Source organism: Lithobates pipiens, unplaced genomic scaffold, assembly GCF_037356315.1.
Source record: "Lithobates pipiens isolate NorthernLeopardFrog02 unplaced genomic scaffold, aLitPip1_a1.2 Scaffold_8, whole genome shotgun sequence".
Taxonomy (NCBI): Eukaryota; Metazoa; Chordata; class Amphibia; order Anura; family Ranidae; genus Lithobates; species Lithobates pipiens.
This window is the reverse complement of record NW_027507903.1, coordinates 223,311,189-223,335,370: the sequence shown is the minus strand read 5'-3', so window position 1 is coordinate 223,335,370 and position 24,182 is coordinate 223,311,189. Positions and strand designations below refer to the sequence as shown.

At 42.1% G+C, this 24,182-nt stretch overlaps 1 protein-coding gene across 1 annotated transcript in view; it reads left to right on the top strand.

The window, feature by feature from the left end:
- The window catches only part of ADAMTS20 (ADAM metallopeptidase with thrombospondin type 1 motif 20), a 298,739-nt gene that overhangs the window by 92,488 nt on the left and 182,069 nt on the right, over positions 1-24,182 (top strand). The window contains exons 5-6 of the mRNA XM_077472691.1: positions 15,803-15,886; positions 20,300-20,424. Of these exons, the coding sequence (XP_077328817.1) occupies positions 15,803-15,886; positions 20,300-20,424 (209 nt within the window). The remainder of the gene's footprint in view (positions 1-15,802; positions 15,887-20,299; positions 20,425-24,182) is intronic.

Genomic DNA, 24,182 nt, shown 5'->3' with positions numbered 1-24,182 from the left:
AGCCCCCTACCCACAGACCCCAACAACCACTGCACAGGGTTGTCAGGAAGAGGTCCTTGTCCCCATAAACATGGGGACAATGTGCTTTGGGGCAGGGAGCGCGGAGCATTCCCCCATGTTGAGATCATGTGGCCTGGTATGGTTAAGCAGGGGAGTGCTGTTCCCTTGTATCTCCCCTATTCCTGTCCTGCCAGGCTGCATGCTCAGATAAGGGTCTGGTATGGATTTTGAGGGGGGCCCATGCTGCTTTTCTTTTACATTTTGGCATGGGGTTCCCCTTAAAACCTATTCCAGACCCAAAGGACTTGGTATGGATTGGGGGAGGGGGGCCAACGCTGTTTTTTTTTCTGTTGCAATGTTGACAGCTGATGACTCATCCATTGTTAAGGACACAACAGCCGCTTTTCGGCCCGCTCCTTAACACCCAGCTATTTACTGTGCCCTGATTGGGCAAAGCTTGAGCAAGCTTTGCCCAATCAGGGCACAGTAAATAGCTGGTTGTTAATGAGCAGGCTTAGGGCTTAGAATGCACTGTGCAGCACACAATGCATTGTGGGGCAATCGGCGAGTGAACATCCTACGAGCACCCCGCAAATTCGGGTGTTTGCCGAACAGGAGAACAGAAGATGTTTAGGCCAAACTTTTGCTTTGCTTGGCTCAAACTGTTCGTCTAAAGAGATAAAGATACGGTTTTGGCCTGAAATCCTCTTGGCTATGCCTTTCTGAGAATCTCTATGATTAAGCTCCATCAGTGGGGCGAAACATGTCAGAGGGGCATAGCCAGGAGGAGTTCAGTCTGAAATCATATCTTTATATCATATAGAGGCTGTGTTCCAGTGTGCAGCATTTCTACCTGTCCGCTGATCTGTTTCAGCCAGCCTGGATAAACTTGTTTTAACATTGGCACCTTATCTGTGCTTTGGAATGCAGGAGAAGTTTTGCAGTGCTTTGAGCTGAGAGAGCCAAAATAGTTAAAAATTAAGAGACGCTGAAACCATTAGATTGCAGATACCAACCCCATCAGTGATATGCTCAGAGAAACAAAAAGTAAATGAACTCTCAATTTTTATTATGCAATATATATAAAAATCTTTATCAAAAAATAATTCATAGAAAAATGCCTTTGCACATTGTAATCTGTAGAATTGTTGTTGTTACCCCTCTAGCATGTATAGTTACATAGTTAGTCTGGGTGAAAAAAGTCCATCTAGTTCAACGAATAAAAGGAAAATAAAATTATATATATATATATATATATATATATATATATATATATATATATATGTATATATATATATATATATATATATATATATATATATATATGTGTATGTATGTATGTATGTATAGTATATATATATATATATATATATATATATATATATATATATATATATATATATATACAATCCTATATATACAATCCATACCCACAGTTGAGCCAGAGGAAGGCAAAAAAACCAATAAAGCACGATCCAATTTTCTCCAGCAGGGGTAAAAACGCCTTCCTGATCCCACAAGAGGCAATCTGATATTCCCTGGATCAACTTTACCTATAAATATTAGTATCCAGTTATATTATGTACATTTAGGAAAGAATCCAGGCCCTTCTTAAAACAATCTACCGAGCTTGCCAGAACCAGCTTTTGAGGGTATCTTTTTCACAGCTCTTACTGTGAAAAAGCCTTTCTGTATTTTGAAGATGAAATCTCTTTTCTTTCAAATGAGTGCCCCCTTGTCCTCTGTAATGACCTTAAAGTGAAAAACTTACCACCAAGTTCACTATATGGACCACTTTTGTATTTATACATGTTGATCATATTCCTCCTTAATCCCTCTGAATTCAGTCTGTGTCAAACACCTTTGCAAAATCCAAGTATACCACGTCCACAGCTCTGTCCAAGGTTTTACTTATTTGCTCATATAAAGAAATCATATTTGTCTGTCAACTTTTGTCTTAACAGACAGCATGAATCCATGCTGTCTGTTAATATAATTTCTTTCCAGCAAGAACCCATCTGTGGTCTTTTATTAAACTCTCCAATATCTTCCCTACCATAGAAGTTAAGCTAACAGGTCAACAGTTACTTGGTAAAGACTTTGATCCCTTTTTAAATATAGCCACCTCATTGGCCTTACTCCAATCCAGTGGTCCTATTCCAGTCATTAACCACTTTCCGACCGGCGCACACCGATGGTCGTCGGCAGAATGGCACGAGAAGGCATATTGGCATACAGGTATGTCCATTTCTATATGCCGCCCTGCCATCGCATGCCAGTCAGGACCCCGGTGAGTCCAGTCGCGAGTCCCGCAGACTCGATCGCCGCGGGGATACCCGCGATCGTCTCACGGGGAGGCTGAACGGGGAGATGCCGTTGTAAACAGCATCTCCCCATTCTGCATAGCAACAAGTGACACTGATCTCTACTCCATGTGATTGGAGCAGAGATCAGTGTTCACTAACACAAAGCCCAGCCCCCCACAGTTAGTAACACGCCCCTAGGAACACTTAACCCCTACACTCCCACCCCCTGGTTAACTCCTTCACTGCCAGTGTCATTTACACAGGAATATCACCGATTGCTGTATAAATGACAATGGTCCCAAAAATGTGTCAAAAATGTCCGATGTGTCCGCCATATTGTCGCAGTCACAATAAAAATCGCTGATAGTCGCCATTACTAGTAAAAAAAAAGATTATTAATAAAAATGCCATAAAACTATCCCCTATTTTGTAAACGCTATAACTTTTGCACAAACCAATCAATAATCGCTTATTGCGATTTTTTTTTTACTAAAAATATGTAGAAGAATACGTATCGGCCTAAACTGAGGAAAAAAATTTTTTTTTATATATTTTTGGGGGATATTTATTATATCAAAATTGTCGCTCCTTTTTTTGTTTATAGCGCAAAAAATAAAAATCGTCTTAAGCCAGCAAAATGGTCTTGTCTGAAAGTGGTTAAAGAGTCCCTAAAAGTTAAAAACAATGGCTTTGAAATGACAGAGCTCAATTCCTATTGAAATGACAGAGCTCAATTCTTATTAAATAATATTCTATCAATATTAGTTTTGAATGCTAAACTATTTCTTACCCTATATAAATCTGGACATAAACATTTTAGGTTAATATGTCACTTAGCTGATAAACATATAGCATTCATTTTAGTCCTTCTTTAGACACAAATATTTTAGATTTCTGACATAATTTACAACCTCAAGTTTTTTCATGTAGTGAAATCATTTTTCCTGTATTTAAATATTAAAAAAAAAAATATTCCAAAGTCAATTTGTCTCATAGTAGAATAGTATTGTTTCCTCTGAGGTCACAATTATAATCAGACATTACGCTAAAGGAATTTGAGTCACAGCCAGTCATGTGCTCAACCTTAAAATCCCAACTACATACCAGAAGATACAGTAAATAGCTGCTACTAATTAAACATAGAGAGTGATCCAGATGAGCCAAGGGATTCCCTCTTTGATCTCCTCTGGGAGTGGTGGATATGCAATCAACTGGGGCCTCACTATTTAAGTATTTTCATGTGCTGCAAAGGTATACCTCACTATTCATGTTGATTTTAAGAGCACATAAATCTTGTGCACTAGTGTGCTACCTCTGCTTATGGTTTTTTCAGTGCAGGTTTCAGGAGAATGTGTAATGGGACAGCAGACAGCAGAATTTTAACAGAAAGGAAAAACACCACACACCTTTATTGTTGGATAAAGTTGGCCCTTATTATTATTGGCTTTAATAATAAATTAATAAATAAATAGCTGTAGAATTAATTTTAAACACCTGCTATCAGCGCAGCCACTAGCTGGAATACATACAATTGGGGGTAAAATTGCCCATAACATCAAAACAGTCTTCAACCAGAAATCACTCAGATAATATAAACTTTAAGAGACCCTAGTCAGTATAAAATCTAGGTTCAAGAACTGTCCCCCTTAACAAAGGTGATACTGCTACATAATAATTAGCTGAGACGGATAGGAAGGGAGGGAGAGAACACCACAGCTTGTGCTTACTGGGGCCACTAAACCTTAGGAGCTTGGAACCCCTTTTTATTTCAAATTCTTCACACTCTTTTTCCAAACTGCCTGGATACTAGATCACCTGCCCTACCTAGGAAAAGGTGACCAATAGAGCACCTTTCCACTCTTTTCTCAAACTGCCTGGATACAGGGGAAGGTGGAATAGCACACCTTCCCGTGTTTTCTAAGTTAAGAGGATACTTGAAACCCCCCTGCCGCAATCCAATGAGGTAAGGGGGGGGTTAGAAACCATTTCACCCCCTTTTCCCTTTATGGGACAGCAGACAGCAGAATTTAAAACAGAAAGGATAAACACCACACGCCTTTATTGTTGGATAAAGTTGGCCGCTGCCTTTATTATTATTATTGGCTTTAACAATAAATGAATAAATAAATAGCTGTAAAATTTCTTTTAAAGACCTGCCATCAGCTCAGCCACTATGGCTCGAGCTGGAATACCTACAATTGGGGGTAAAATTACCCAGAAGACAGGTGAAAAACACCTGTCACCCAGACCCCCCACATCGCAGCCATTTCAATGCAGGTATGGAAACCTGCATTGAGAATATCCAATCTAATATCGGATAAGTGGACCCCATCAGGCCTATATAGCCCAGAGAGACCATCCTCCAATTCGGTGGGGCGGTATGAAAATCCTGAAAATGGACATAAAAACTTTTCCACTGATCTATTTAACCTCCTTCTAACCTTTTTGAGTGGGCATACAGATACAGAGTTCACTTGTAAACACTTCAGTCTAGGAATTATTTCTGAGAAGACTAAAACCGTATTAGGGGAGGACAAATTAAACCTCACAATATCGTTACGCATAGAAAAAAATGAATCAAGAGATTTGACCTTACCCAAATCATTACCACCTAAGTGTAAAAGCAAAATTTCTGGTGGAGGCCAACTCTGGTATAATTCACCCAAAACAACAAATAAATCTGCCCAAATCATACCCCGCATGCCATAATACTCAAAACTAATGCTCTAAACCCAGGTTCTCAGTGTAGATTCGATGACCTGCTCTCTGGCTGGCCTAATGGATGAAGGAGTGGCCGACAATCCACACTATTATTATTCTGTAAACCTGCAATAATTGAAATAAGTAAATGCTGCCTTGAATAACCTTGCCTCAAAATTTTACCAGCAGGCGGATTCTGTAGCCTTGCAAAGATTCTCTAAAATCTCTGGAGTGATCGGAGTCCTGGTGTCTTTAACCGTTTTCATTGTTCTGTACCCTTTTAATGAAAAAACTCAATAGAGATGGGGGGTTGTTTAATTTCATGAAGAATGAAATGCCCGAAACCATTTTAATGATAGTGTGCCCATGAATTACCTTTGCTAAACAATGAGTCTAGAAATAAAAAAAACAAACCTCCTGAAACCAAATTGCAGTCAAAACCATACATATTTAGAAAAGAAGTCTGACTGATATCCAGCCATGGTGGAGGAGGCAATTGATTTTTTTACATTTACCAAAACCTGTGTCAAATGAGCTTCCATAAACTTTTGGGGCAGGCTAAACCCACTGGATCTGCATTTGACAGAAGGCAGTTAAAAACGATCCATCTGAAAACAAGACAGTGCATGCGCTTTGTTTGCTTTGCCAGGTATATACCTAGCCTTAACCCAAATGTTCAGACTCAGGCATTTGAAAATTAAGTATATTAGCAAATCAATAACTGGGGGAGACCTTGAAGTTAGACAGTTTAAAGCGTACATTACACCTTTATTATCCGTGTTGAACAGAATACATTTGTTTTTAAAATTATCCCCCAAAATTTCAATAGCAACTATTATCAATAATTCTAAAAACTATTCTTTAAATACCCTTTATATTTCCATGCCAGGTCCCAGCATTCTGCACACCAATGTGTTTTCCATATGGCAGCGAAACCCGAGGACCCTGCCGCATCTGTCTTAGGGCAAAAATCCTGATCAGATATAAAGTCTTGCTGCCAAACCGCCCTTCCATTAAAATATTCTAGAAATCTCAGCCAAACCAATAAATCTTCCCTGATATCATGAGAAATGAGAAAGAGTAAAGCCCTGTACACACGAGAGGACTTATGTCCGACAGACTTCCGAAGGAGTTCTGCCGGAGTTTTGCCGGAGTTCCGACAGAGTTCTGACGGACTTTTCGACTGAGCGGACTTGGCCACACACAATCACACTAAACTCCGACGGATTCGAACGTGATGACGTACGACTGGACTCGAATAAGGAAGTTCATAGCCAGTAGCCAATAGCTGCCCTAGCGTCGGTTTTAGTCCGTCGGAATAGCATACACACGAGCGAATTTTTCGAAGGGACCGGGTCCGGCGGAGTTCCGTCGGAAAAATTTGAAGCATGTTCCATATTCTAAAGTCCGTCAGACTTTGGTGAATCAAAAGTCCGTTGCAGCCCACACACGATCGAATAGTCTGACGGAATCAGTCCGTCAGACTTTGGATGTTGAAAAGTCCGCTCGTGTGTACGCGGCATAAGGGGATTTCAGACCAGAAATAGCTAAAATCTACGAGAGGAATTTTTTTCAATGGGCATTATTCTGGTGGCAAATGCTAACTGGCCTAAAGGTGATTGTACTTCCTTAAGTGTAATTTTTTCTTTCTGATTATAATTAACCGCTTGAGCCCTGAAAGATTTTACCCCCTTCCTGACCAGAGCACTTTTTGTGATTCAGCACTGCGTCCTTTAACGGACAGTTGTGTGGCTGTGTGACATTACACCAAAACAATTTTTTTTCCCCACAAATATAGCTTTCTTTTGGTGGTATTTGATCATCTCTGCGATTTTTATTTTTTGCGCTATAAACAAAAAAAGGAGCGACAATTTTGATATAATAATAATAATAATTTTAATATCCCCCAAAAATATATAAAAAAAATTTTCCTCAGTTTAGGCCGATATGCATTCTTCTACATATTTTTGGTAAAAAAAATCGCAGCGTAAATTGATTGGTTTGCGCAAAAGTTATAGCGTCTACAAAATAGGGGATAGTTTTATGGCATTTTTATTATACATAAATGAAAAAATATATATATTTTTTTATTAGTAATGGTGGTGATCTGCGATTTATATTGTGACTGCGACATTATGGCAGACACATCGGACACTTTTGACACTATTTTGGGACCATTGTCATTTATACAGTGATCAGTGCTATAAAAATGCAGTGATTACTGTGTAAATGACACTGGCAGGGAAGGGGTTAAACACTAGACGGCGATCAACTGTGGGGGGATGGGCTACCACTGACATGACAGCGATCACTGCCCCTGATGACAGGGAGCAGTAGATCCCTTTCATGTCACTAGGCAGAACGGGGAAATGCCTTGTTTGCATCTCCCCATTCTGCGACTCCATGACACGATCACGGGACACCGGCGGACATCGAGTCCGCGGGACCCACAGGCACAGTCATGCTGCAGGTTGCAGGCGTGCGCCCGCTAGCCCCGCCGATTAAAGGGGACATACAGGGAGGTCCATTTGCCCACCACTACCATTGTGCCGACGTATATTGGTGTGCAGCAGTCAGTAAGTGGTTAACAAACAACCTTGCAGTTTAACGATTTTTTTCCCTAGGCAACCTAAATTCGATGTTCAGAGTGTCTATTGTAATTCCCAGGAATTCCAGACAGACGGTCGGATAGACCGTCTTTTCTTGAGCTAGCGGTACACCAAATGATTCACATTTACTGTATTAAAAAATGTATTTACAATTTTTAAACATGAGGGGGAACTGGCTGGGCCTAAAAACAAAAATCATCTAAATATTGAATCGTGGATTTGGGACCTATCACTTTGCAGGTTACCCATTCTAAAAATGAAGCAAAAGACTTGAAATAAAAACAAGATAGTGAGCAGCCCATGGGCAGACACTTGTCAAAATAAAACTGACCTTTAACCACTCCAGTCCCGGACGATTTTTCCCCTTCCTTACCAGAGCACTTTTTGCGATTCGGCACTGCGTCGCTTTAACTGACAATTGCACGGTCGTGTGACAATGCACCCAACAAAATTGACGTCATTTTTTTTACCACAAATAGAGCTTTCTTTTGGTGGTATTTGATCACCTCTGCGGTTTTTATTTTGTGCGCTATAAACAAAAGAAGAGAGATAATTTTGAAAAAAACACAATATTTTTTATTTTTTGCTATAATAAATATCCCATTTAAAAAATAAAAAAAATTTCCCTCAGTTTAGGCCGATACGTATTCTTCTACATATTTTTGGTAAAAAAATCACAATAAGCGTATATTGATTGGTTTGCGCAAAAGTTATAGCGTCTACAAAATAGGGGATATATTTATGGCATTTTTATTTATTTTTTTACTAGTAATGGCGGCGATCTGTGATTTTTTTCGTGACTGCGACATTGTGACGGACATAACGGACACTTTTGACACATTTTTGGGACCATTCACATTTACACAGCGATCAGTGCTATAAAATTGCACTGATTACTGTGTAAATGTGACTGGCAGGGAAGGGGTTTACACCAGAGGGTGCTGCAGGGGTTAATATGTTCCCTATGGGAGTGATTATAACTGTGGAGGGAGTTGACTCACAAGGGGAGGAGACCGATTGGTGTTCCTCTGTACTGGGAACACACCATCGGTCTCCTCTGACAGGATGTGGATCTGTGTGTTTACATACACAGATCCACGGTCCTGCTGTGTTCCAATCGCAGGTGCCTGGCGGACATTACGGCCACCGGGCACGTGCATCGGGTCCCGAGTGACACCGCGGGTGCACGCGCGTGCGCCCTAGGCGGCCGGGAATGGGAGGACGTCATATGACGCACCCCCGGGATGGGAGATCCCATCTGCGGGCGTTATATGACGATGGGTGGATAGGGAAGTGGTTAAAGAAAAACCTAGAGAATGAAAAGATTCAGGGTTAATTGGTAAGAGCCTAAAAGCGGCTTTTATGTCTGCGTTAGCTAGTAAAGCGCCCTGACCCAAACTTCTCAGACATGCCAAAGCGTCCTCAATCGATGCATAGGACACTGAAGACAATTCTTTCAGAATTTGGTAATTGAGGGAGCTACCTGCTGGGTAAGATACATGGTGGATTAAACAAAAAGCACTTGGTTCTTTTTTGGGAACTATCCTGAAGTCCTGGAATGAAGGGTCCCTAAAAGGGCCCTCCCCTCTGCCTAATTTCATGAAATATTTTTTTCTCAATCCATTCCTACTGTTGATTAAAATGTTTTTTTGGATAATACACCCTTTCCCAGTGAACCTGGGTAACATAAAACCCAACGAGAAACCCTTAATTAGTAGCAGGGCCTTCTGTTTGTCTGGAAAAATCTAAAGCCAAGGTATTATTGCACGTAGTCTCACTGGTGTTTCCGCATTTAGGAAAGAACTCTCTATGCTACTGGTTATTTGCAGATGACATCTTTTTGAAGCATTTTGAGATAGGGTATGTTCCACTGCAAAATGCGCATTTGTGCCTATACTTGCATGTGTTAGGTCACCTACATTGTGTATCATTTACTAGGGGTGGCTCTCGTTCTGGGACAACGTCATATGATGACGTCCCAAAACAGCCACTCTTGCGTGCCTTCGGGCATGCACAGCGTGGTGATCACGGCTGCGCCGTGTTGCTAAGACAAGATCCTGTGTTGCTGCGACCCTGATCTCTGTAAAGAGCTATGTCTGCGGCTCTTTAACCACTTTCAGACCGGACCATTTTGCTGGTAAATGACCAGAGGTCTTTTTACAATTTGGCACTGCGCTGCTTTAACTGGTAATTGCGCGGTCATGCAATGTTGTACCCAAACAAAATTTGCGTCCTTTTCTTCCCACAAATAGAGCTTTCTTTTGATGGTATTTGATTGCCTCTGCGATTTTTATTTTTTGCGATATAAACGTAAAAAGACTGAAAATTTTGAAAAAAAATGATATTTTCTACTTTTTGTTATTAGAAAAATCCAATAAACTCAATTTTAGTCATACATTTAGGCCAAAATGTATTCAGCCACATGTCTTTGGTAAAAAAAAAGTCAATAATTGTATATTTATTGGTTTGCGCAAAAGTTGTCACATCTACAAACTAAGGTACGTTTTCTGGAATTTACGCAGCTTTTAGTTTACGACTGCCTATCTCATTTCTTGAGGTGCTAAAATGGCAGGGCAGTACAAAACCCCCCCAAATGACCCCATTTTGGAAAGTAGACACCCTAAGGAAATTGATAAGTGGCATGTTGAGCCCATTGAATATTTTATTTTTTTGCCTCAAGCGATTGAATAATGACAAAAAACATTTTTTTTTTTTTTTTTACACAAAGTTGTCACTAAATGATATATTGCTCACACATGCTATGGGCATATGTGAAATGACACACCAAAATAAATTCTGCTGCTTCTCCTGAGTACGGGGATACCACATATGTGGGACTTTTTGGGAGCCTAGCCGCGTACGGGGCCCTGAAAACCAAGCACCGCCTTCAGGCTTTCTAAGGGCGTAAATTTTTGATTTCACTTCTCACTACCTATTACAGTTTTGAAGGCCATAAAATGCCAAGATGGCACAAAACCCCCACAAATGACCCCATTTTAGAAAGTAGACACCCCAAGCTATTTGCTGAGAGGCATTTTGAGTCCATGGAATATTTTATATTTTGCCACAAGTTGCGGGAAAATTACAAACTTTAATTTTTTTTAATTTTTTTTTCACAAAGTTGTCACTAAATGATATATTGCTCGCACATGCTATGGGCATATGTGAAATGACACCCCAAAATAAATTCTGCTGCTTCTCCTGAGTACGGGGATACCACATATGTGGGACTTTTTGGGAGCCTAGAACCCCGAAAACCAAGCACCGCCTTCAGGCTTTCTAAGGGCGTTACAGTTTTGAAGGCCATAAAATGCCAAGATGGCACAACCCCCCCCCCAAATGACCCCATTTTGGAAAGTAGACACCCCTAAATTTAGGGGTACACTAGTGAGACTAGGTAATAAATTGTGGGTGCCCTGAAACTATAAAAAAATAACTAACCAACCAGCGTCACCTGTAACAGTTATATGGTGATCACTGGTGAAAGGGTTAACTAGGGGGCAATCAGGGGGCTTTATGCGGTAGTATATGGGGGTCCCTGGCGCTATAAAAAGCTGTGGCGAACCTAAATACCTACCTGCCTAACTAGCGTCACCTGTGACACTAATACAGCGATCAGAAAAACGATCGCTTATTAGGCTGGGTTCACACTGGAGCGATGCGGGAATGCCACGAATCCGCGGCGGGTTCCCGCATCACATGCCTCCCGGCGGCAGTTCACACTGCCCTATGCGAACTGCTGGGAGTGTCAGTGAAATGTTAATGACACCCCCAGATCAGTTCGCATATCGCAGTGCGATCTGCAAACTCGGATCGCATGGTGTGAACACCCATGGGATCCGATTCTGCTGCGGACCAAAAAAAGGGTCCTGTGCGAGTTTGCGGCGGGTGCGGCGGGTGCGACACTAATTCAGCCATACTATCTGTATGGCTGAACTCGAATCGCACAGAGATCGGATGTGATTTGCACTGCAGTGCGGTGCGAATCACATCCGTTCTCATAAACCGCTGCAATGTGAACCCAGCCTTAGTGACACTGGCGACGGGGGGTGATCACGGGGTTAAACCTTTATTGGGGGGGGTTAGGGGGGTACCTTAGAACTAATGGGGGCTAACCCTAACTGCCCTAACAGTTATTACAGTCACAAATGACACCCGCCGGGTGATCAGGGGGTTAAACCTTTATTAGGTAATAAATGGCGGGTGCCCTGAAACTATAAAAAAATAACTAACCAACCAGCGTCACCTGTAACAGTTATATGGTGATCACTGGTGAAAGGGTTAACTAGGGGGCAATCAGGGGGCTTTATGCGGTAGTATATGGGGGTCCCTGGCGCTATAAAAAGCTACGGCGAACCTAAATACCTACCTGCCTAACTAGCGTCACCTGTGACACTAATACAGCGATCAGAAAAACGATCGCTTATTAGGCTGGGTTCACACTGGAGCGATGCGGGAACGCCACGAATCCGCGGCGGGTTCCCGCATCGCATGCCTCCCGGCGGCAGTTCACACTGCCCTATGCGAACTGCTGGGAGTGTCAGTGAAATGTTAATGACACCCCCAGATCAGTTCGCATATCGCAGTGCGATCTGCAAACTCGGATCGCATGGTGTGAACACCCATGCGATCCGATTCTGCTGCGGGCCAAAAAAAGGGTCCCGTGCGAATTTGCGGCGGGTGCGATGCGAATTCAGCCATACTATCTGTATGGCTGAACTCGAATCGCACAGAGATCGGATGTGATTTGCACTGCAGTGCGGTGCGAATCACATTCGTTCTCATAAACCGCTGCAATGTGAACCCAGCCTTAGTGACACTGGCGACGGGGGGTGATCACGGGGTTAAACCTTTATTGGGGGGGTTAGGGGGGCACCCTAGAGCTAAAGGGGGCTAACCCTAACTGCCCTAACAGTTATTACAGTCACAAATGACACCAATGCAAAAAAAAAAAAAAATGCAATTGGTGTCACTGTGACTGGGGGGGGGGGGGCAGGGGTGATTTGGGGGGTGATCGGGGGGGTGAAAAGTGTGCCTGGCGTGTTCTACTGTAAGTGTAGTGTTGGGTGCAACTCACCGATCCTCTCTCCTCCGTGCCGGAACGAAAAAGACCGACACGAGGAGAGATCACATCACTTCCTCTCCTGTGTTTACATTACAGGAGAGGAAGTGATGTCACAAAGGATTTCTATTCGTCGGGAGCGATCGCGAGGGGGTGGCCATGAATGAATGGCCGTCCCCTCGTCCGGGATCGCTCCCGAACGAATACCGACCGCCGCAGGCACCGGGCGGGGGCCCGATCGGGCCCCCGACCCGCGGGAAGGCACGGACGTACATGTACGCCAATATGCCTGCCCGTGCCATTCTGTCGACGTACATCGTCGTGCGGCGGTCGGCAAGTATTTAAGCATGTGATCACATGTAAACACGGAGATGCTGGTAATCGGCGCTCCTCGCCTCACACTGAAAGAGTCGATCAGTAGCATCTCCACGCAGGGGGACATCTACACATGTAATCAGGGCACTGATCATCAGTCCCCTGACTACAATATAGCGCCAACTGTGTCACCAATCAGTGCCCAACAGTAGCAGCAATCAGTGCCCATCATTGCCCACAAGTGCCACCAATCAGTGCCCATTAGCGATGCCAATCAGTGCTGCCCATCAATGCCCATTGCTGCTGTCAATCAATGTCCATCGGTGGTAAGAAAAAATATGGGTACAAGGGCGCCAGAAAAGCCAAACAGCACTGTAAAGTAGTAACTTCACCATATATAACACACTGGCATCTGTGTGGCTGTCATAAATGGCCACCCCTGAGATCCAAGCTGGATCTCAGGGGTGGCCATTATGACAGTCACACCGATGCCAGGCGCAGGCACCCCTGTACCTATATTTTTTCTTAGCAGAGTATATCCTGGCCCCTGTATGCCCCCTGTGTTCACACAAACGCAACCTCCCTTTGCCGTGATTGTTGGGCTGCCTGGCCGTGTGCCCTTCTGTGGGGGCCCCCTTGAGCCACTGTTGTCCGCTGATGATCATATATTATCCCCTGAAGAAGTAATTATTTGGCAAAACATGCATGGACTTGACATGCATCAGTCACCATTTCAAGCATATGGATACTTTGGCTAGTATTACTTTCTGTATATTACTCTGCTTATATTTTATGCACCGTATGTTTGTTGTCTTCTGTACATTTTTGTAATAAAATTTATATTTTTTTAAGTAAAAATACTGTCATTTTCTATATATTAGGCACCGCTATAGTCCCTATCCAATTCCCCTCATTTGTACTTTGCCTTGATACTAGGTCATATGACCTACCTAGGAAAAGGTGACCAACAGAACACCTTCCCGTTCTTTTCTCAAACTGCCTGGATACTAGGTGACCTGGCCTATACAGGGGAAGGTGACCAATAGCACACCTTCCCGCATTTTCTATGTTAAGGGGATACTTGGAACGCTGCTGTCACAATCCCATGAGGGAAGGGGGGGGGGGTTAGAAACTGCTTTCTCCCCTTTTCCCTTCATACTTGTTATATCATTTGATAGTTTAAGCATTCCCAGAGTGGCAAATGGGCAAGTGCAACCAATGTCCCAAAACTTATTCTTGAATTTCATGATTATTCATTTTAGAAGATTTCCTTGTATAGCATAGTTCATGATAGGGTTAGGTGTTTTAGATTTCCAAAACACATAAACCAAAAAGGCCCTTGTCAGGCACTACCAATATAATTTGCTCAATTGCCAGAATGCAGAAAGACAACAGAAAACAATGTGTGTGTTTGAAAGGCAAGTGTACGGTTTTCTGTATTTACTACATTATCTTTCAATTATATTTGTCCTGTATGGATTTAGCAATGGGAAGAACCTAGAGCCTTGAGAAGGCAGAGTACCATGTTGGAGCATTCTAAAAATGTAATTACCTGAGGAGAAAGCAAAGAAAAGACCGACCACCAGAACAGAATGTAATTCACTGAATTCAAAATGTGAAACTGGAAAAGGGCTTTAAAAACAGTGGTTGTACTTGCCAGATCTCTAAATCCTCATTACATGTGTTTCTATGGGATGGATTTACTGCTCAGCAGTAGTGTCTTTTTAAAATTTGAGGTGGAGATAAGGTGAGTTTGACACCAGTAATAAATACCAAGTCAACCCAAAACTAGATTCATATTTTGGTAGATTGTGGAGATATAAATCACCTAGCAATTTCTTATATCTCTCAGAGACCCTATTGGTAAAGTTACTGCATTAGTAAATCTGTATAACTGCTGTGCACATTATTATGGAGTCCTACTCTCCTGGCTAGAGATGCTGGAATGTACAAATGTGGGCAAGAACATGCAAAACTCCTAGATGGACAAGAACAATTGTATGGAGATCTTTCATTTGGAGTATGCAGCACATAAGAAAACGCGCTACATCTAAAACAAAAAATACTTTTGGCTGGGTTGATGCTTCAGCTTCTTTCAGTGCAGCACTGAATGCTGAATTGTGGGAGATGCTGAAAATTGCCACATGTTCCCCTATACCTAGAAGTATCTGGTGTTTTCAGAGTTCCGACACCGGACAAGGCAGGAAGAGGGAGCTTAGGGATGGTAAGTACAGCCTGCCTATAGTATCTTCTGTTCAGTAAAACTGCTGTTTTATTAGGTTTGAGGTTCTCTTCAAATAAGTTATTTACGTGGCTTTAGCAGTATGTTTTCCAACAGCTGTATTGCAGCATCATATGTCATCAATTACCTTAATTCCAGATTATACTTCTTTACTGTATATGTTACAGCATTGTCTTGCCATTCATTTTTAATGGCATCCCAAAGCAATAAGGCAACACATGTGTTGTGGTAAGTTACATTAGAAAAAAGAGTCATGCACAATTTTAAGCATGCTAGGGTGTGTTGGCTGCCCATTCATCTTGAATGAGATGCCTTAATGCAACACGTTATTGTGCAAAATCATGTGGCTTAATGTGCACGTGTTAACACACCACAAAGATGTAAATGGCCTTAACAAAAACAAGATTTTACATCTGGAATACATCTAGAATAATAGTGTAAATGAATAGACTGGGTATTGGGGAAGATTGTTTGGTGTTTTTTTTTAACTAATGCAAAAACATTTGTATTACCAATTCAGATGTTGAGTTTTTAGTTCAGTAATCAATTTTTTCATGTTTTTTGACAGGTTGCTGCTATTTATAAAGATCCAAGCATTGGGAATCTCATTAATATCTTGATTGTAAAGCTTATAGTAATTCACAGTGAACAGGTATGCTATTAGTAGTACTTGATTGCTTACTTTCTTACTGATAAAGTTCAGGCTAGTTTGGTTTTGAAAAGCATCAGAATCTAACTAAATGCAAGCATTTGTTATGTTCTCAGAATAAACTGAATTTTTTTTTTCATGATAGCAATTCCTTTTTTTTGTCTTACTGTATGGTGTCTAGATTTTGACAGGGGCCTTGAAGACTGAGCTTTTGTTGCAGCATTGACTAACAACTGTATACGTGTTGCTTAGCAACATGCTTCGTCTTTAAAGGATAACTTTATTTTTGGAAAAAGTACAGTAATCCATATTACATAGCCTTACCTTTAACAAAATGTTGCCACTCTCTCCTGCCCCAGATACATAATTACCTGCACCTGACAGACACAGCCTGCAGCAATCTTCACAGCTTTTGGCTGAAATCTTCTTGCCATTGCCTGTGACTACAAAGGCAATCCCCATAGACCCTTACGGAGCTGTCTCCCAATACAAGAGATGCTCAGGAGATGGTCTATGAAAGTCTATGGGGGTTAACTGTGCTTAAGCATCCAGTGGCTAAAAGATTTTGTCTGGAGGCAGGGAAGGATGCTACAGGCTACGCTGGTCATATTCATGTAAGCATGCATCTAGAGTGGGGAAGGGTGTGTTATTTATTTTTAAGGGGAGGCTATGGAAAACAAGATAATTGTTGTTGTTTCTTTGAAAGTATAGTTATCCTTTACACTTGGTACCTGCGTATATTAATGTTTCTTGGCATGATGCCCAAGTATACAATAATATACAGTACTATTCAAAAGTTTTAGGCAGGTGTGAAGAAATGCTAGTAAGAATGTTTTTAAATATATATGTTTGAATTGTTAATTATTATCAATTTACAAAATGCAAGTGAGCGAACAGAAGAATCTAAGTCGAATTAATATTTAGTTCTCTCAGGTACACACAGTGCTTGTGCACACAGTTTTTGAAGGAACTCGGCAGGCTGGTTGTTCCAAATGCCTTTAAGAACTAACCACAGATCTTCTGTGGATGTAGGCTGTCTCAAATCCTTCTGTCTGTTTATGTTATCCCAGACAAACTTGATGATGCTGAGATCAGGGCTTTGTGGGGCCCAAACCATCACCTCCAGGACTCTTTGTTCTTCTTTATGCTAAAGATAGTTGTTAATGACACTGTCTGTATGTTTGGGGTTGTTGTCCGGTGGCAGATTACATTTGAGGACAATCAGACACCTCCCTAGTGGTATGGCATGTTAGATAAGTGTCTGCCTGTATTTCTCAGCATTGAGGACACCATTATTTGGGCAATGTTGAGGAATGTACTGTAGATGCATTGGTTGACCAATAATAATTAATTCAGCAGATACGCATTATGCTTACTTCCATTTGACATCGAAAGATGTCCAGCAGTGCCTTTAGCACAGATCTGGTGGAAACTAATAGGACCCAGTCACACTCATCTACTGTCTGAAGAAGTCTGACCAGAAATGATCTTCGTGTAAGAATTACAGCCAAAAAGCCGTACCTCTAATGTGGAAACAAGGCTATGTGGCTCAACTATGCATGAAAATGTAGGGGCTGGGGTGCAGAAAAATGGCAGCAGGTGCTCTAGACTGATGAGTTCAAATTTGAAATATTTGGCTGCAGCAGGAGACTTTTTGTTTGGGAAGGGCTGGAGAGCGGTACAATAATGAGTATCTGCAGGCAACAGTGAAGCATGGTGGAGGTTCCTTTCAAGCTTGGAGCTGCATTTCTGCAAATGGTGTTGGAGATTTGGTTAGGATCAATAGTGTCCCCAATGCTGAGAAATACAGGCAGATACTTACCCATCATGATATACCATCAGGGAAATGTGTGACAGGCCCCACATTTATACTGTCAGCAGAAAAACAAACCCTAACATGCAGGCAATGTTATTAACCCCTTGATTCTATTGGCTCCTGGCCCTTTTAGGGGTTTCAGGTGCCAGGATCTGGGATGGGGTTTCTGACTGCTGTGATTGGCTGTTACAGCGATCACATGATTGAAAAGCTCCCGATTGCTAGTATGCATAAGGAACTTTCCGATACCCACCAGTTACCATGCTGTGAGCAAGCAGGGAGTGCGCATAATAAATAAATAAATGCAGCATAATAATAACTGCAGCATAATAAATAGTTTTGACAGTGCCACTCATATGCGGCCGTTTGTTGTTAAGGCCCACCCACCAAACAGCTGCATAAATGCGTGCAGCCAGCACCAAGGAGTTAAAAACTACAGTATCATCAGTGCAAAGAAGAACAAGGAGTCCTGAAAGTGATGGTTTGGCTTTGATCAGGAGTCCTAATCTCAACATCATCGAGTCTGTCTGGGATTACTTGAAGAGACACCAGGATTTGAGGCCGCTTTCATCCACAGAAGATACCGTATATACTCGAGTATAGGCCGACCCGAGTATAAGCCGAGGCCCCCAATTTACCCCCAAAAAACTGGGAAACCTATTGACTCGTGTATAAGCCGAGGGTGAGATATGCCTGTCCATCCCTGTGTGTGTGTGTCCATCCATCCATCCATCCCTGTGTGTGTGTGTGTCCATCCATCCCTGTGTGTGTGTGTGTCCATCCATCCATCCATCCCTGTGTGTGTGTGTGTCCATCCATCCATCCATCCCTGTGTGTGTGTGTGTCCATCCATCCATCCCTGTGTGTGTGTCCATCCATCCATCCCTGTGTGTGTCCATCCGTGTGTGTGTGTGTGTGTGTGTGTGTGTGTGTGTGTGTGTGTGTGTGTGTGTGTGTGTGTGTGTGTCCGGTCCCGAGCCTCCGTCCGGTCCCGTCCCGTCCCGAGCCTCCGTCCGGTCCCGTCCCGTCCCGAGCCTCCGTCCGGTCCCGTCCCGTCCCGAGCCGAGCCTCCGTCCGGTCCCGTCCCAGGATCACCGCTCTTCGTCGGCGCCCATTCCCCTGTTCAAATGCCGCGCCTCCCTGTCTGTGATAGGCGGAACACAATTTCCCAGCAGTCTGTGTTCCGCCTATCACGGACATCCTCTTATCCTCGTCCGTAGTATGAGGATGAGCGGATGTCCGTGATAGGCGGAACACAGACTGCTGGGAAATTGTGTTCCGCCTATCACAGACAGGGAGGCGCGGCTTTTGAAAGTTAGAATGGCCGCTGTCTGTCTGCTCGACACGCTGTTCGGGCAGACAGACGGCGATGACTCGAGTATAAGCCGAGGGGGGCACTTTCAGCCTCAAAAAAGAGGCTGAAAATCTCGGCTTATACTCGAGTATATACGGTATGTGGTTAGTTCTCCAAGATGTTTGGAACAACCTACCTGCCAAGTTCCTTTAAAAACTGTGTGCACATGCACTGTGTGTGTACCTAGAAGAATTGATGCTGGTTTGAAGCCAAAGGGTAGTCACAACAAATATTGATTTGATTTAGATATTCTTTTCGCTCACTTTGAATTTTGCAAATTGATTCAAAACAGTTTAAATATATATTTTTGAAAGCATTCGTACTTTACATAATTTCCTCATGCCTGCCTAAATCTTTTGCACAGTACAGTACGCGTTTACACTTCACGTGGCTCTTGGTTGTCAGACAGCCACTGACGATCAGGAATCAATCAGAGTGATCAGGTTCCACTAATCAAAATGAAAGTCTTTAGCCTGTAGATAACACTACCACATTTCTGCCTAGTACACACGGAAAATACCGCTTCCGAAGCAATGGTACCTTTGTATTGTACTGTAATTGTGTTGTCCCCCCTATACATTGTAAAGCGATGCGTAAACTGTTGGCGCTATATAAATCGATAATAATAATAATTTGATTGTTACCATACAGCTTTCAAGAGCCGATCACTACAGTTCACCTGAAATTATCCGAAGGGACAAACACAAACATTTTTCTGGTATGATACCAGATCGTACGATTTACATTACAGTACAATATAACACATTACATCACTTCTGAAATTGTATCCTGTCATACAAGAATTAGTAAACTCTTCATTTTTGGTATGAAACTAGCATGCAAAAAAAACAGGTGATCATTCATTTAATATTCTCATTGTGTGTATGACGTTTTAGGCTGTGCCATTTATTTAACAGTTCATCTGAAAGACCTTTTTACGCTGGCCTTTTATTGTGGCCAGCCTAAGGCACACCTGTGCAATAATCATGCTGTCTAATCGGTGTCTTGATATGCCACACCTGTGATGTGGATGGATCATCTCGGCATAGGAGAAGTGCTCACTAACACAGATTTAGAGAGATTTGTGATCAATATTTGAGAGAAATAGGTATTTTTTGTACGCAGAAAAAGTCGTAGTTCAGCTCATGATAAATAGAGGCAAACACAAAATATACATATATACACACACACACAGTATATAGAAATGTAACTTCCTTTCTTTCTTTTTTTTTTTTTTTTTTTTAAGGATGGACCAGTAGTCAGCTTTAATGCAGCTACAACTCTTCACAACTTTTGTGTTTGGCAAAGAACGCAAAATATGCCTGATGATTCTCATCCTGCTCATTATGATACAGCTGTCCTTCTTACAAGGTATAATTTGGCTTTTAATGTCTACAGAAGACAATGAACATGTCAGAAAACAGATGTTCAGTTTGTATATTTTGTAGATTTTTTTTGCACAAGGTTGAATTATCCTGATTCCTATGAAGATCTGTTACTAAAATTCAAGGCTGCTCAGCAGGGTGCTATTTGTGAGGTGGAAGTGGAACTTCCTCCCTGACCAGCTAGACCTGGAATTGAATGGCCTGCTTGGGCTGGCAACTTGTGAGGCCCACTGCTGTGCTTTCATGAACCTGGTTCATTTCTGTTGTACTCTTTGGGTCACCCACTACTTGATATTGAAATTTTTTTAACGTCATTGCATTCTACTGATTTCTTTTCTCCCTGCCTTCTCTTGTTCCTTTTAATACCACCTGCTTATTAGGTCTGATCTCTACTTTAAATCTGAATTACAACTTCTTTTCACTAGAACTGAATAGAATGACCAATCACAGCATAGATGATACCTGTGTGCCACGTTGCTCTATTGTCTGCAGATCCCCTGATATTCTGGGTTTAGTTGTGGCTTTGTATCATGTGACACTCTGTATATCCTGCTGATAGACTAGAGTCTTTAACACTCCCCTTTGTGGTCTTTTAGACTCTGAAAATTATGCATTTTCCTTCAGAGCTCTGCTGGTGGATGGGATTGAATACATCCTAATTACCATTCAATCCTGCTCAGGAAGAGTACAAACCTCCCAAGTCTCGCCTCACAAATCACATCATTATTCAAGAAGGAAACACCTTCACACACAGCCTGTTCTGAAATATAGCTGTGCTGCTGCTGGGCAGGATGGAATGGATCACAATTAGAATTCAATCCTGCCCAGTTAAATATGCTGACCAGTGTGAACAGGGAGAGTCCCATCCCTCAGATCCCGCCCTCTCAGAGCCCTGCTCTCTGTGAAGTGATTTGTTTTTATCTGAAGGAAACACCTTCATAATAACATCCCATAGCCTTTTCTCTGTACTCTTGCAGTAAGCCATTATTCTTTGGCATGAGCAAGACAGGAATGACACAGGAGAAGGTATGACACATTTACACCTTTTACCACCCACATGAAAGCCCAGAAACCTGGGCTGGAACAAGTGGTGGGTGGCTGCAATGCAATGCTTTACTGGGGGGTGCCTTCCTTCTGCTGCGATGTGATTTTGACAAGCAAGTGACTGCTGAGCATGGTAGGATCCCCTAAGCTTGCACATCATGAGCAGGGGAGGGGGGGGCGTGAGGAGGTAAGTTCCAAACAAACTGACTGGGGGATTGTGATTAATTTACATGCACAATGCATCTGTTTTTTTGGAGGAGGAAAAGCTGGAGTTCTTAAACTGCTTCCTCTGGGATTAACTGTTTAATGATTATTTTGCGTGGGATGTTTGCCTGCAGTCCACCTCCTCATTTGTAAATGTTTCCTACTTCCCCCACATAGGCCACAAGTTCCTGTCCCCTTTACTCATTTTACTCTCCTTGCTCCACTTTCCATGCCCTAGTACCTGTCTTTTTCTTTCTTTGTTGGCTTTGTCTTGCTTATTCTCCTAGTAACAGACTAGAAGAAGAAGAGGAGCTGAAAGGGAGAGTCAGTGTGAGGTTAGAAAGCCAAAAGAGGCTTTTCCATCCTGTACCCACATTATCTTCACCTTTTTGCCAGTTATAGTACAATTTTTTCCCCTCAGCCTCTTTCTGGCTTTCTAACCTCCCATTGACTCTCCCTTTTAGCTCATCCTCTTCTTTTACTCTGCTACTAGGCTCCCTGTGACTTCAATATGGTGGACCTCCATCTTATCACACAATAAAATAAACATTCTGCAGTAAACTACTTATTAAAATTCTTACCTCAGCACTTGCAGTTTACAACTTTCAGTGCTACTTTCCCAATGCTTCTTCCCTGAACTTTGAGTCTTTACAGGAAAGAGTTAACAGTGGACAGCACAATCTTAAGCTGGTCTGTAAACTTGGGAAAGGGAGGAGCCAGAAGAAGAGAGGAGCAGATAAGTGCCTTGCCATCTTGGGTTATGAGGCTAGGTGTTTTAATTGATAGTCAAAGTGTAGGGAGACACAACTATAATCCCTACATGCAAGGGTGACTTCATAGAATGCTGCAAGAAAAATTTGCCACTTTGAAACAGGAAACCTGGGACAGTGGTCATGGCATCAGCGTTACCTGGAATATAGACAAGGATTAAGAGATAAACTACATACTCAGTAAGGGATTAAATTAGTTGTTAAAAAAAACTGAGGGTGTAGTATCACTTCAATTTTTGTGAGAAACAGAGATCTTCTCTCTAACCTGAAACAATTGGGTGATTGTAATCAGAAAACTGACTTTATAGATGATAGGGTTCCTTCTCGCCAAGATTACCACCTCCCTATTTCTTATTACAATTATAAATCTAAATCTAAATCTATAGGCTATTGTAATATCAAAACTGGTCCATTGGACCCTATTCGTTTCCTGCAGTGAGGGAAATTGCTGGTCGGATCTGTTAACCTCCCGCTAGCAGCTCTGTACTGCCCAAACGCAAATTAGAATATTCACATTGGATAATTTCTCTGCATTTGTGGAAAGTACTCTTATTGTGGGTGGGGATTTCAATATCGCCCTTGACCCCATATTGGATACCTCATCAAGTGCTCCCTCTATTACCATTGCCTTTCGGAAACATATTTTACAAACAACCCTACACTGGGCTCAACTAGTTAACTTTTGGCGACTCCATCACCCTATCACCATAACTTTTATCTTTTACTGCCCCCTTCCACGTGGGAGTATATAGTCACCAAATTAGACATAGGGAATTTTATCTGGTCAGGCCACTCACCCATAGCTATCCGTTTATCCCTCTCACAACATAGAACCCCTCAAATGTGGCTATGGAAACTAAATGAAAGTTTGCTCCAAGACCCTCAAATTGTACCAGATATAGTCAAAGAATTAACCTTTTACTTTGACACAAACACCATGACAGAGTGTCACACTATGTTTGACTGAGGAACCAATAAGGCTTACATCTGGGATGTTCTGATTAAACATGGATCCCAGCTTAAATGTGACCGGATTGCTAATCTTGCTGATTTATATTATGAGCTTTACCTTCTGGAAACTACACACAAGACTACTTGGACCCCCAGATGGAAAATGAGCTTGTATAATTATAGAATTTAATCAATTCACTTAACCAATTTAAAGTCAAGACAGCCATTACATATTGTCGCCCCTTTTTGTAACATGGCAATAAATGAGGCCAACTTCTAGGTACAGATCTCCAAGATCACTGAAACTTTGTCCTACAGTTTGTTCCCCATATTGTTACAGCCAAGAGCACAGGGAAGTCCATCTCCCCAAAGAGATAGATAAAGCATTTGGGGAATGCTATTCCCCAAATATATATAACTTTCAATCCCTCGCTCCATCTGTAATATGCCAAACAGTAGTCAACACAATAAAACCTATCTTACCTATTGAAATTGGATTCCTCCCCATGATTGAAGTTTGATTCTCCTATTATAGGGGATTCAATTTAGGGCTAATTTACACTATGTACATTGTGAAAACAATTGTTTTCTGTGTCCTATTCATACTACAACACAGCCCAGAGCTGTGCTGCAGCAAGTAATGATAAAATGCAGACATGCTGCATATTATCACAGCGCATTTCACATGATCCCTTGTCACTGTAAAGCAAGCCAAGCATCAGCTGCGCATCCACTGCTGTACGGAGACATGAATGAAGAATTACTTTTGTGCACA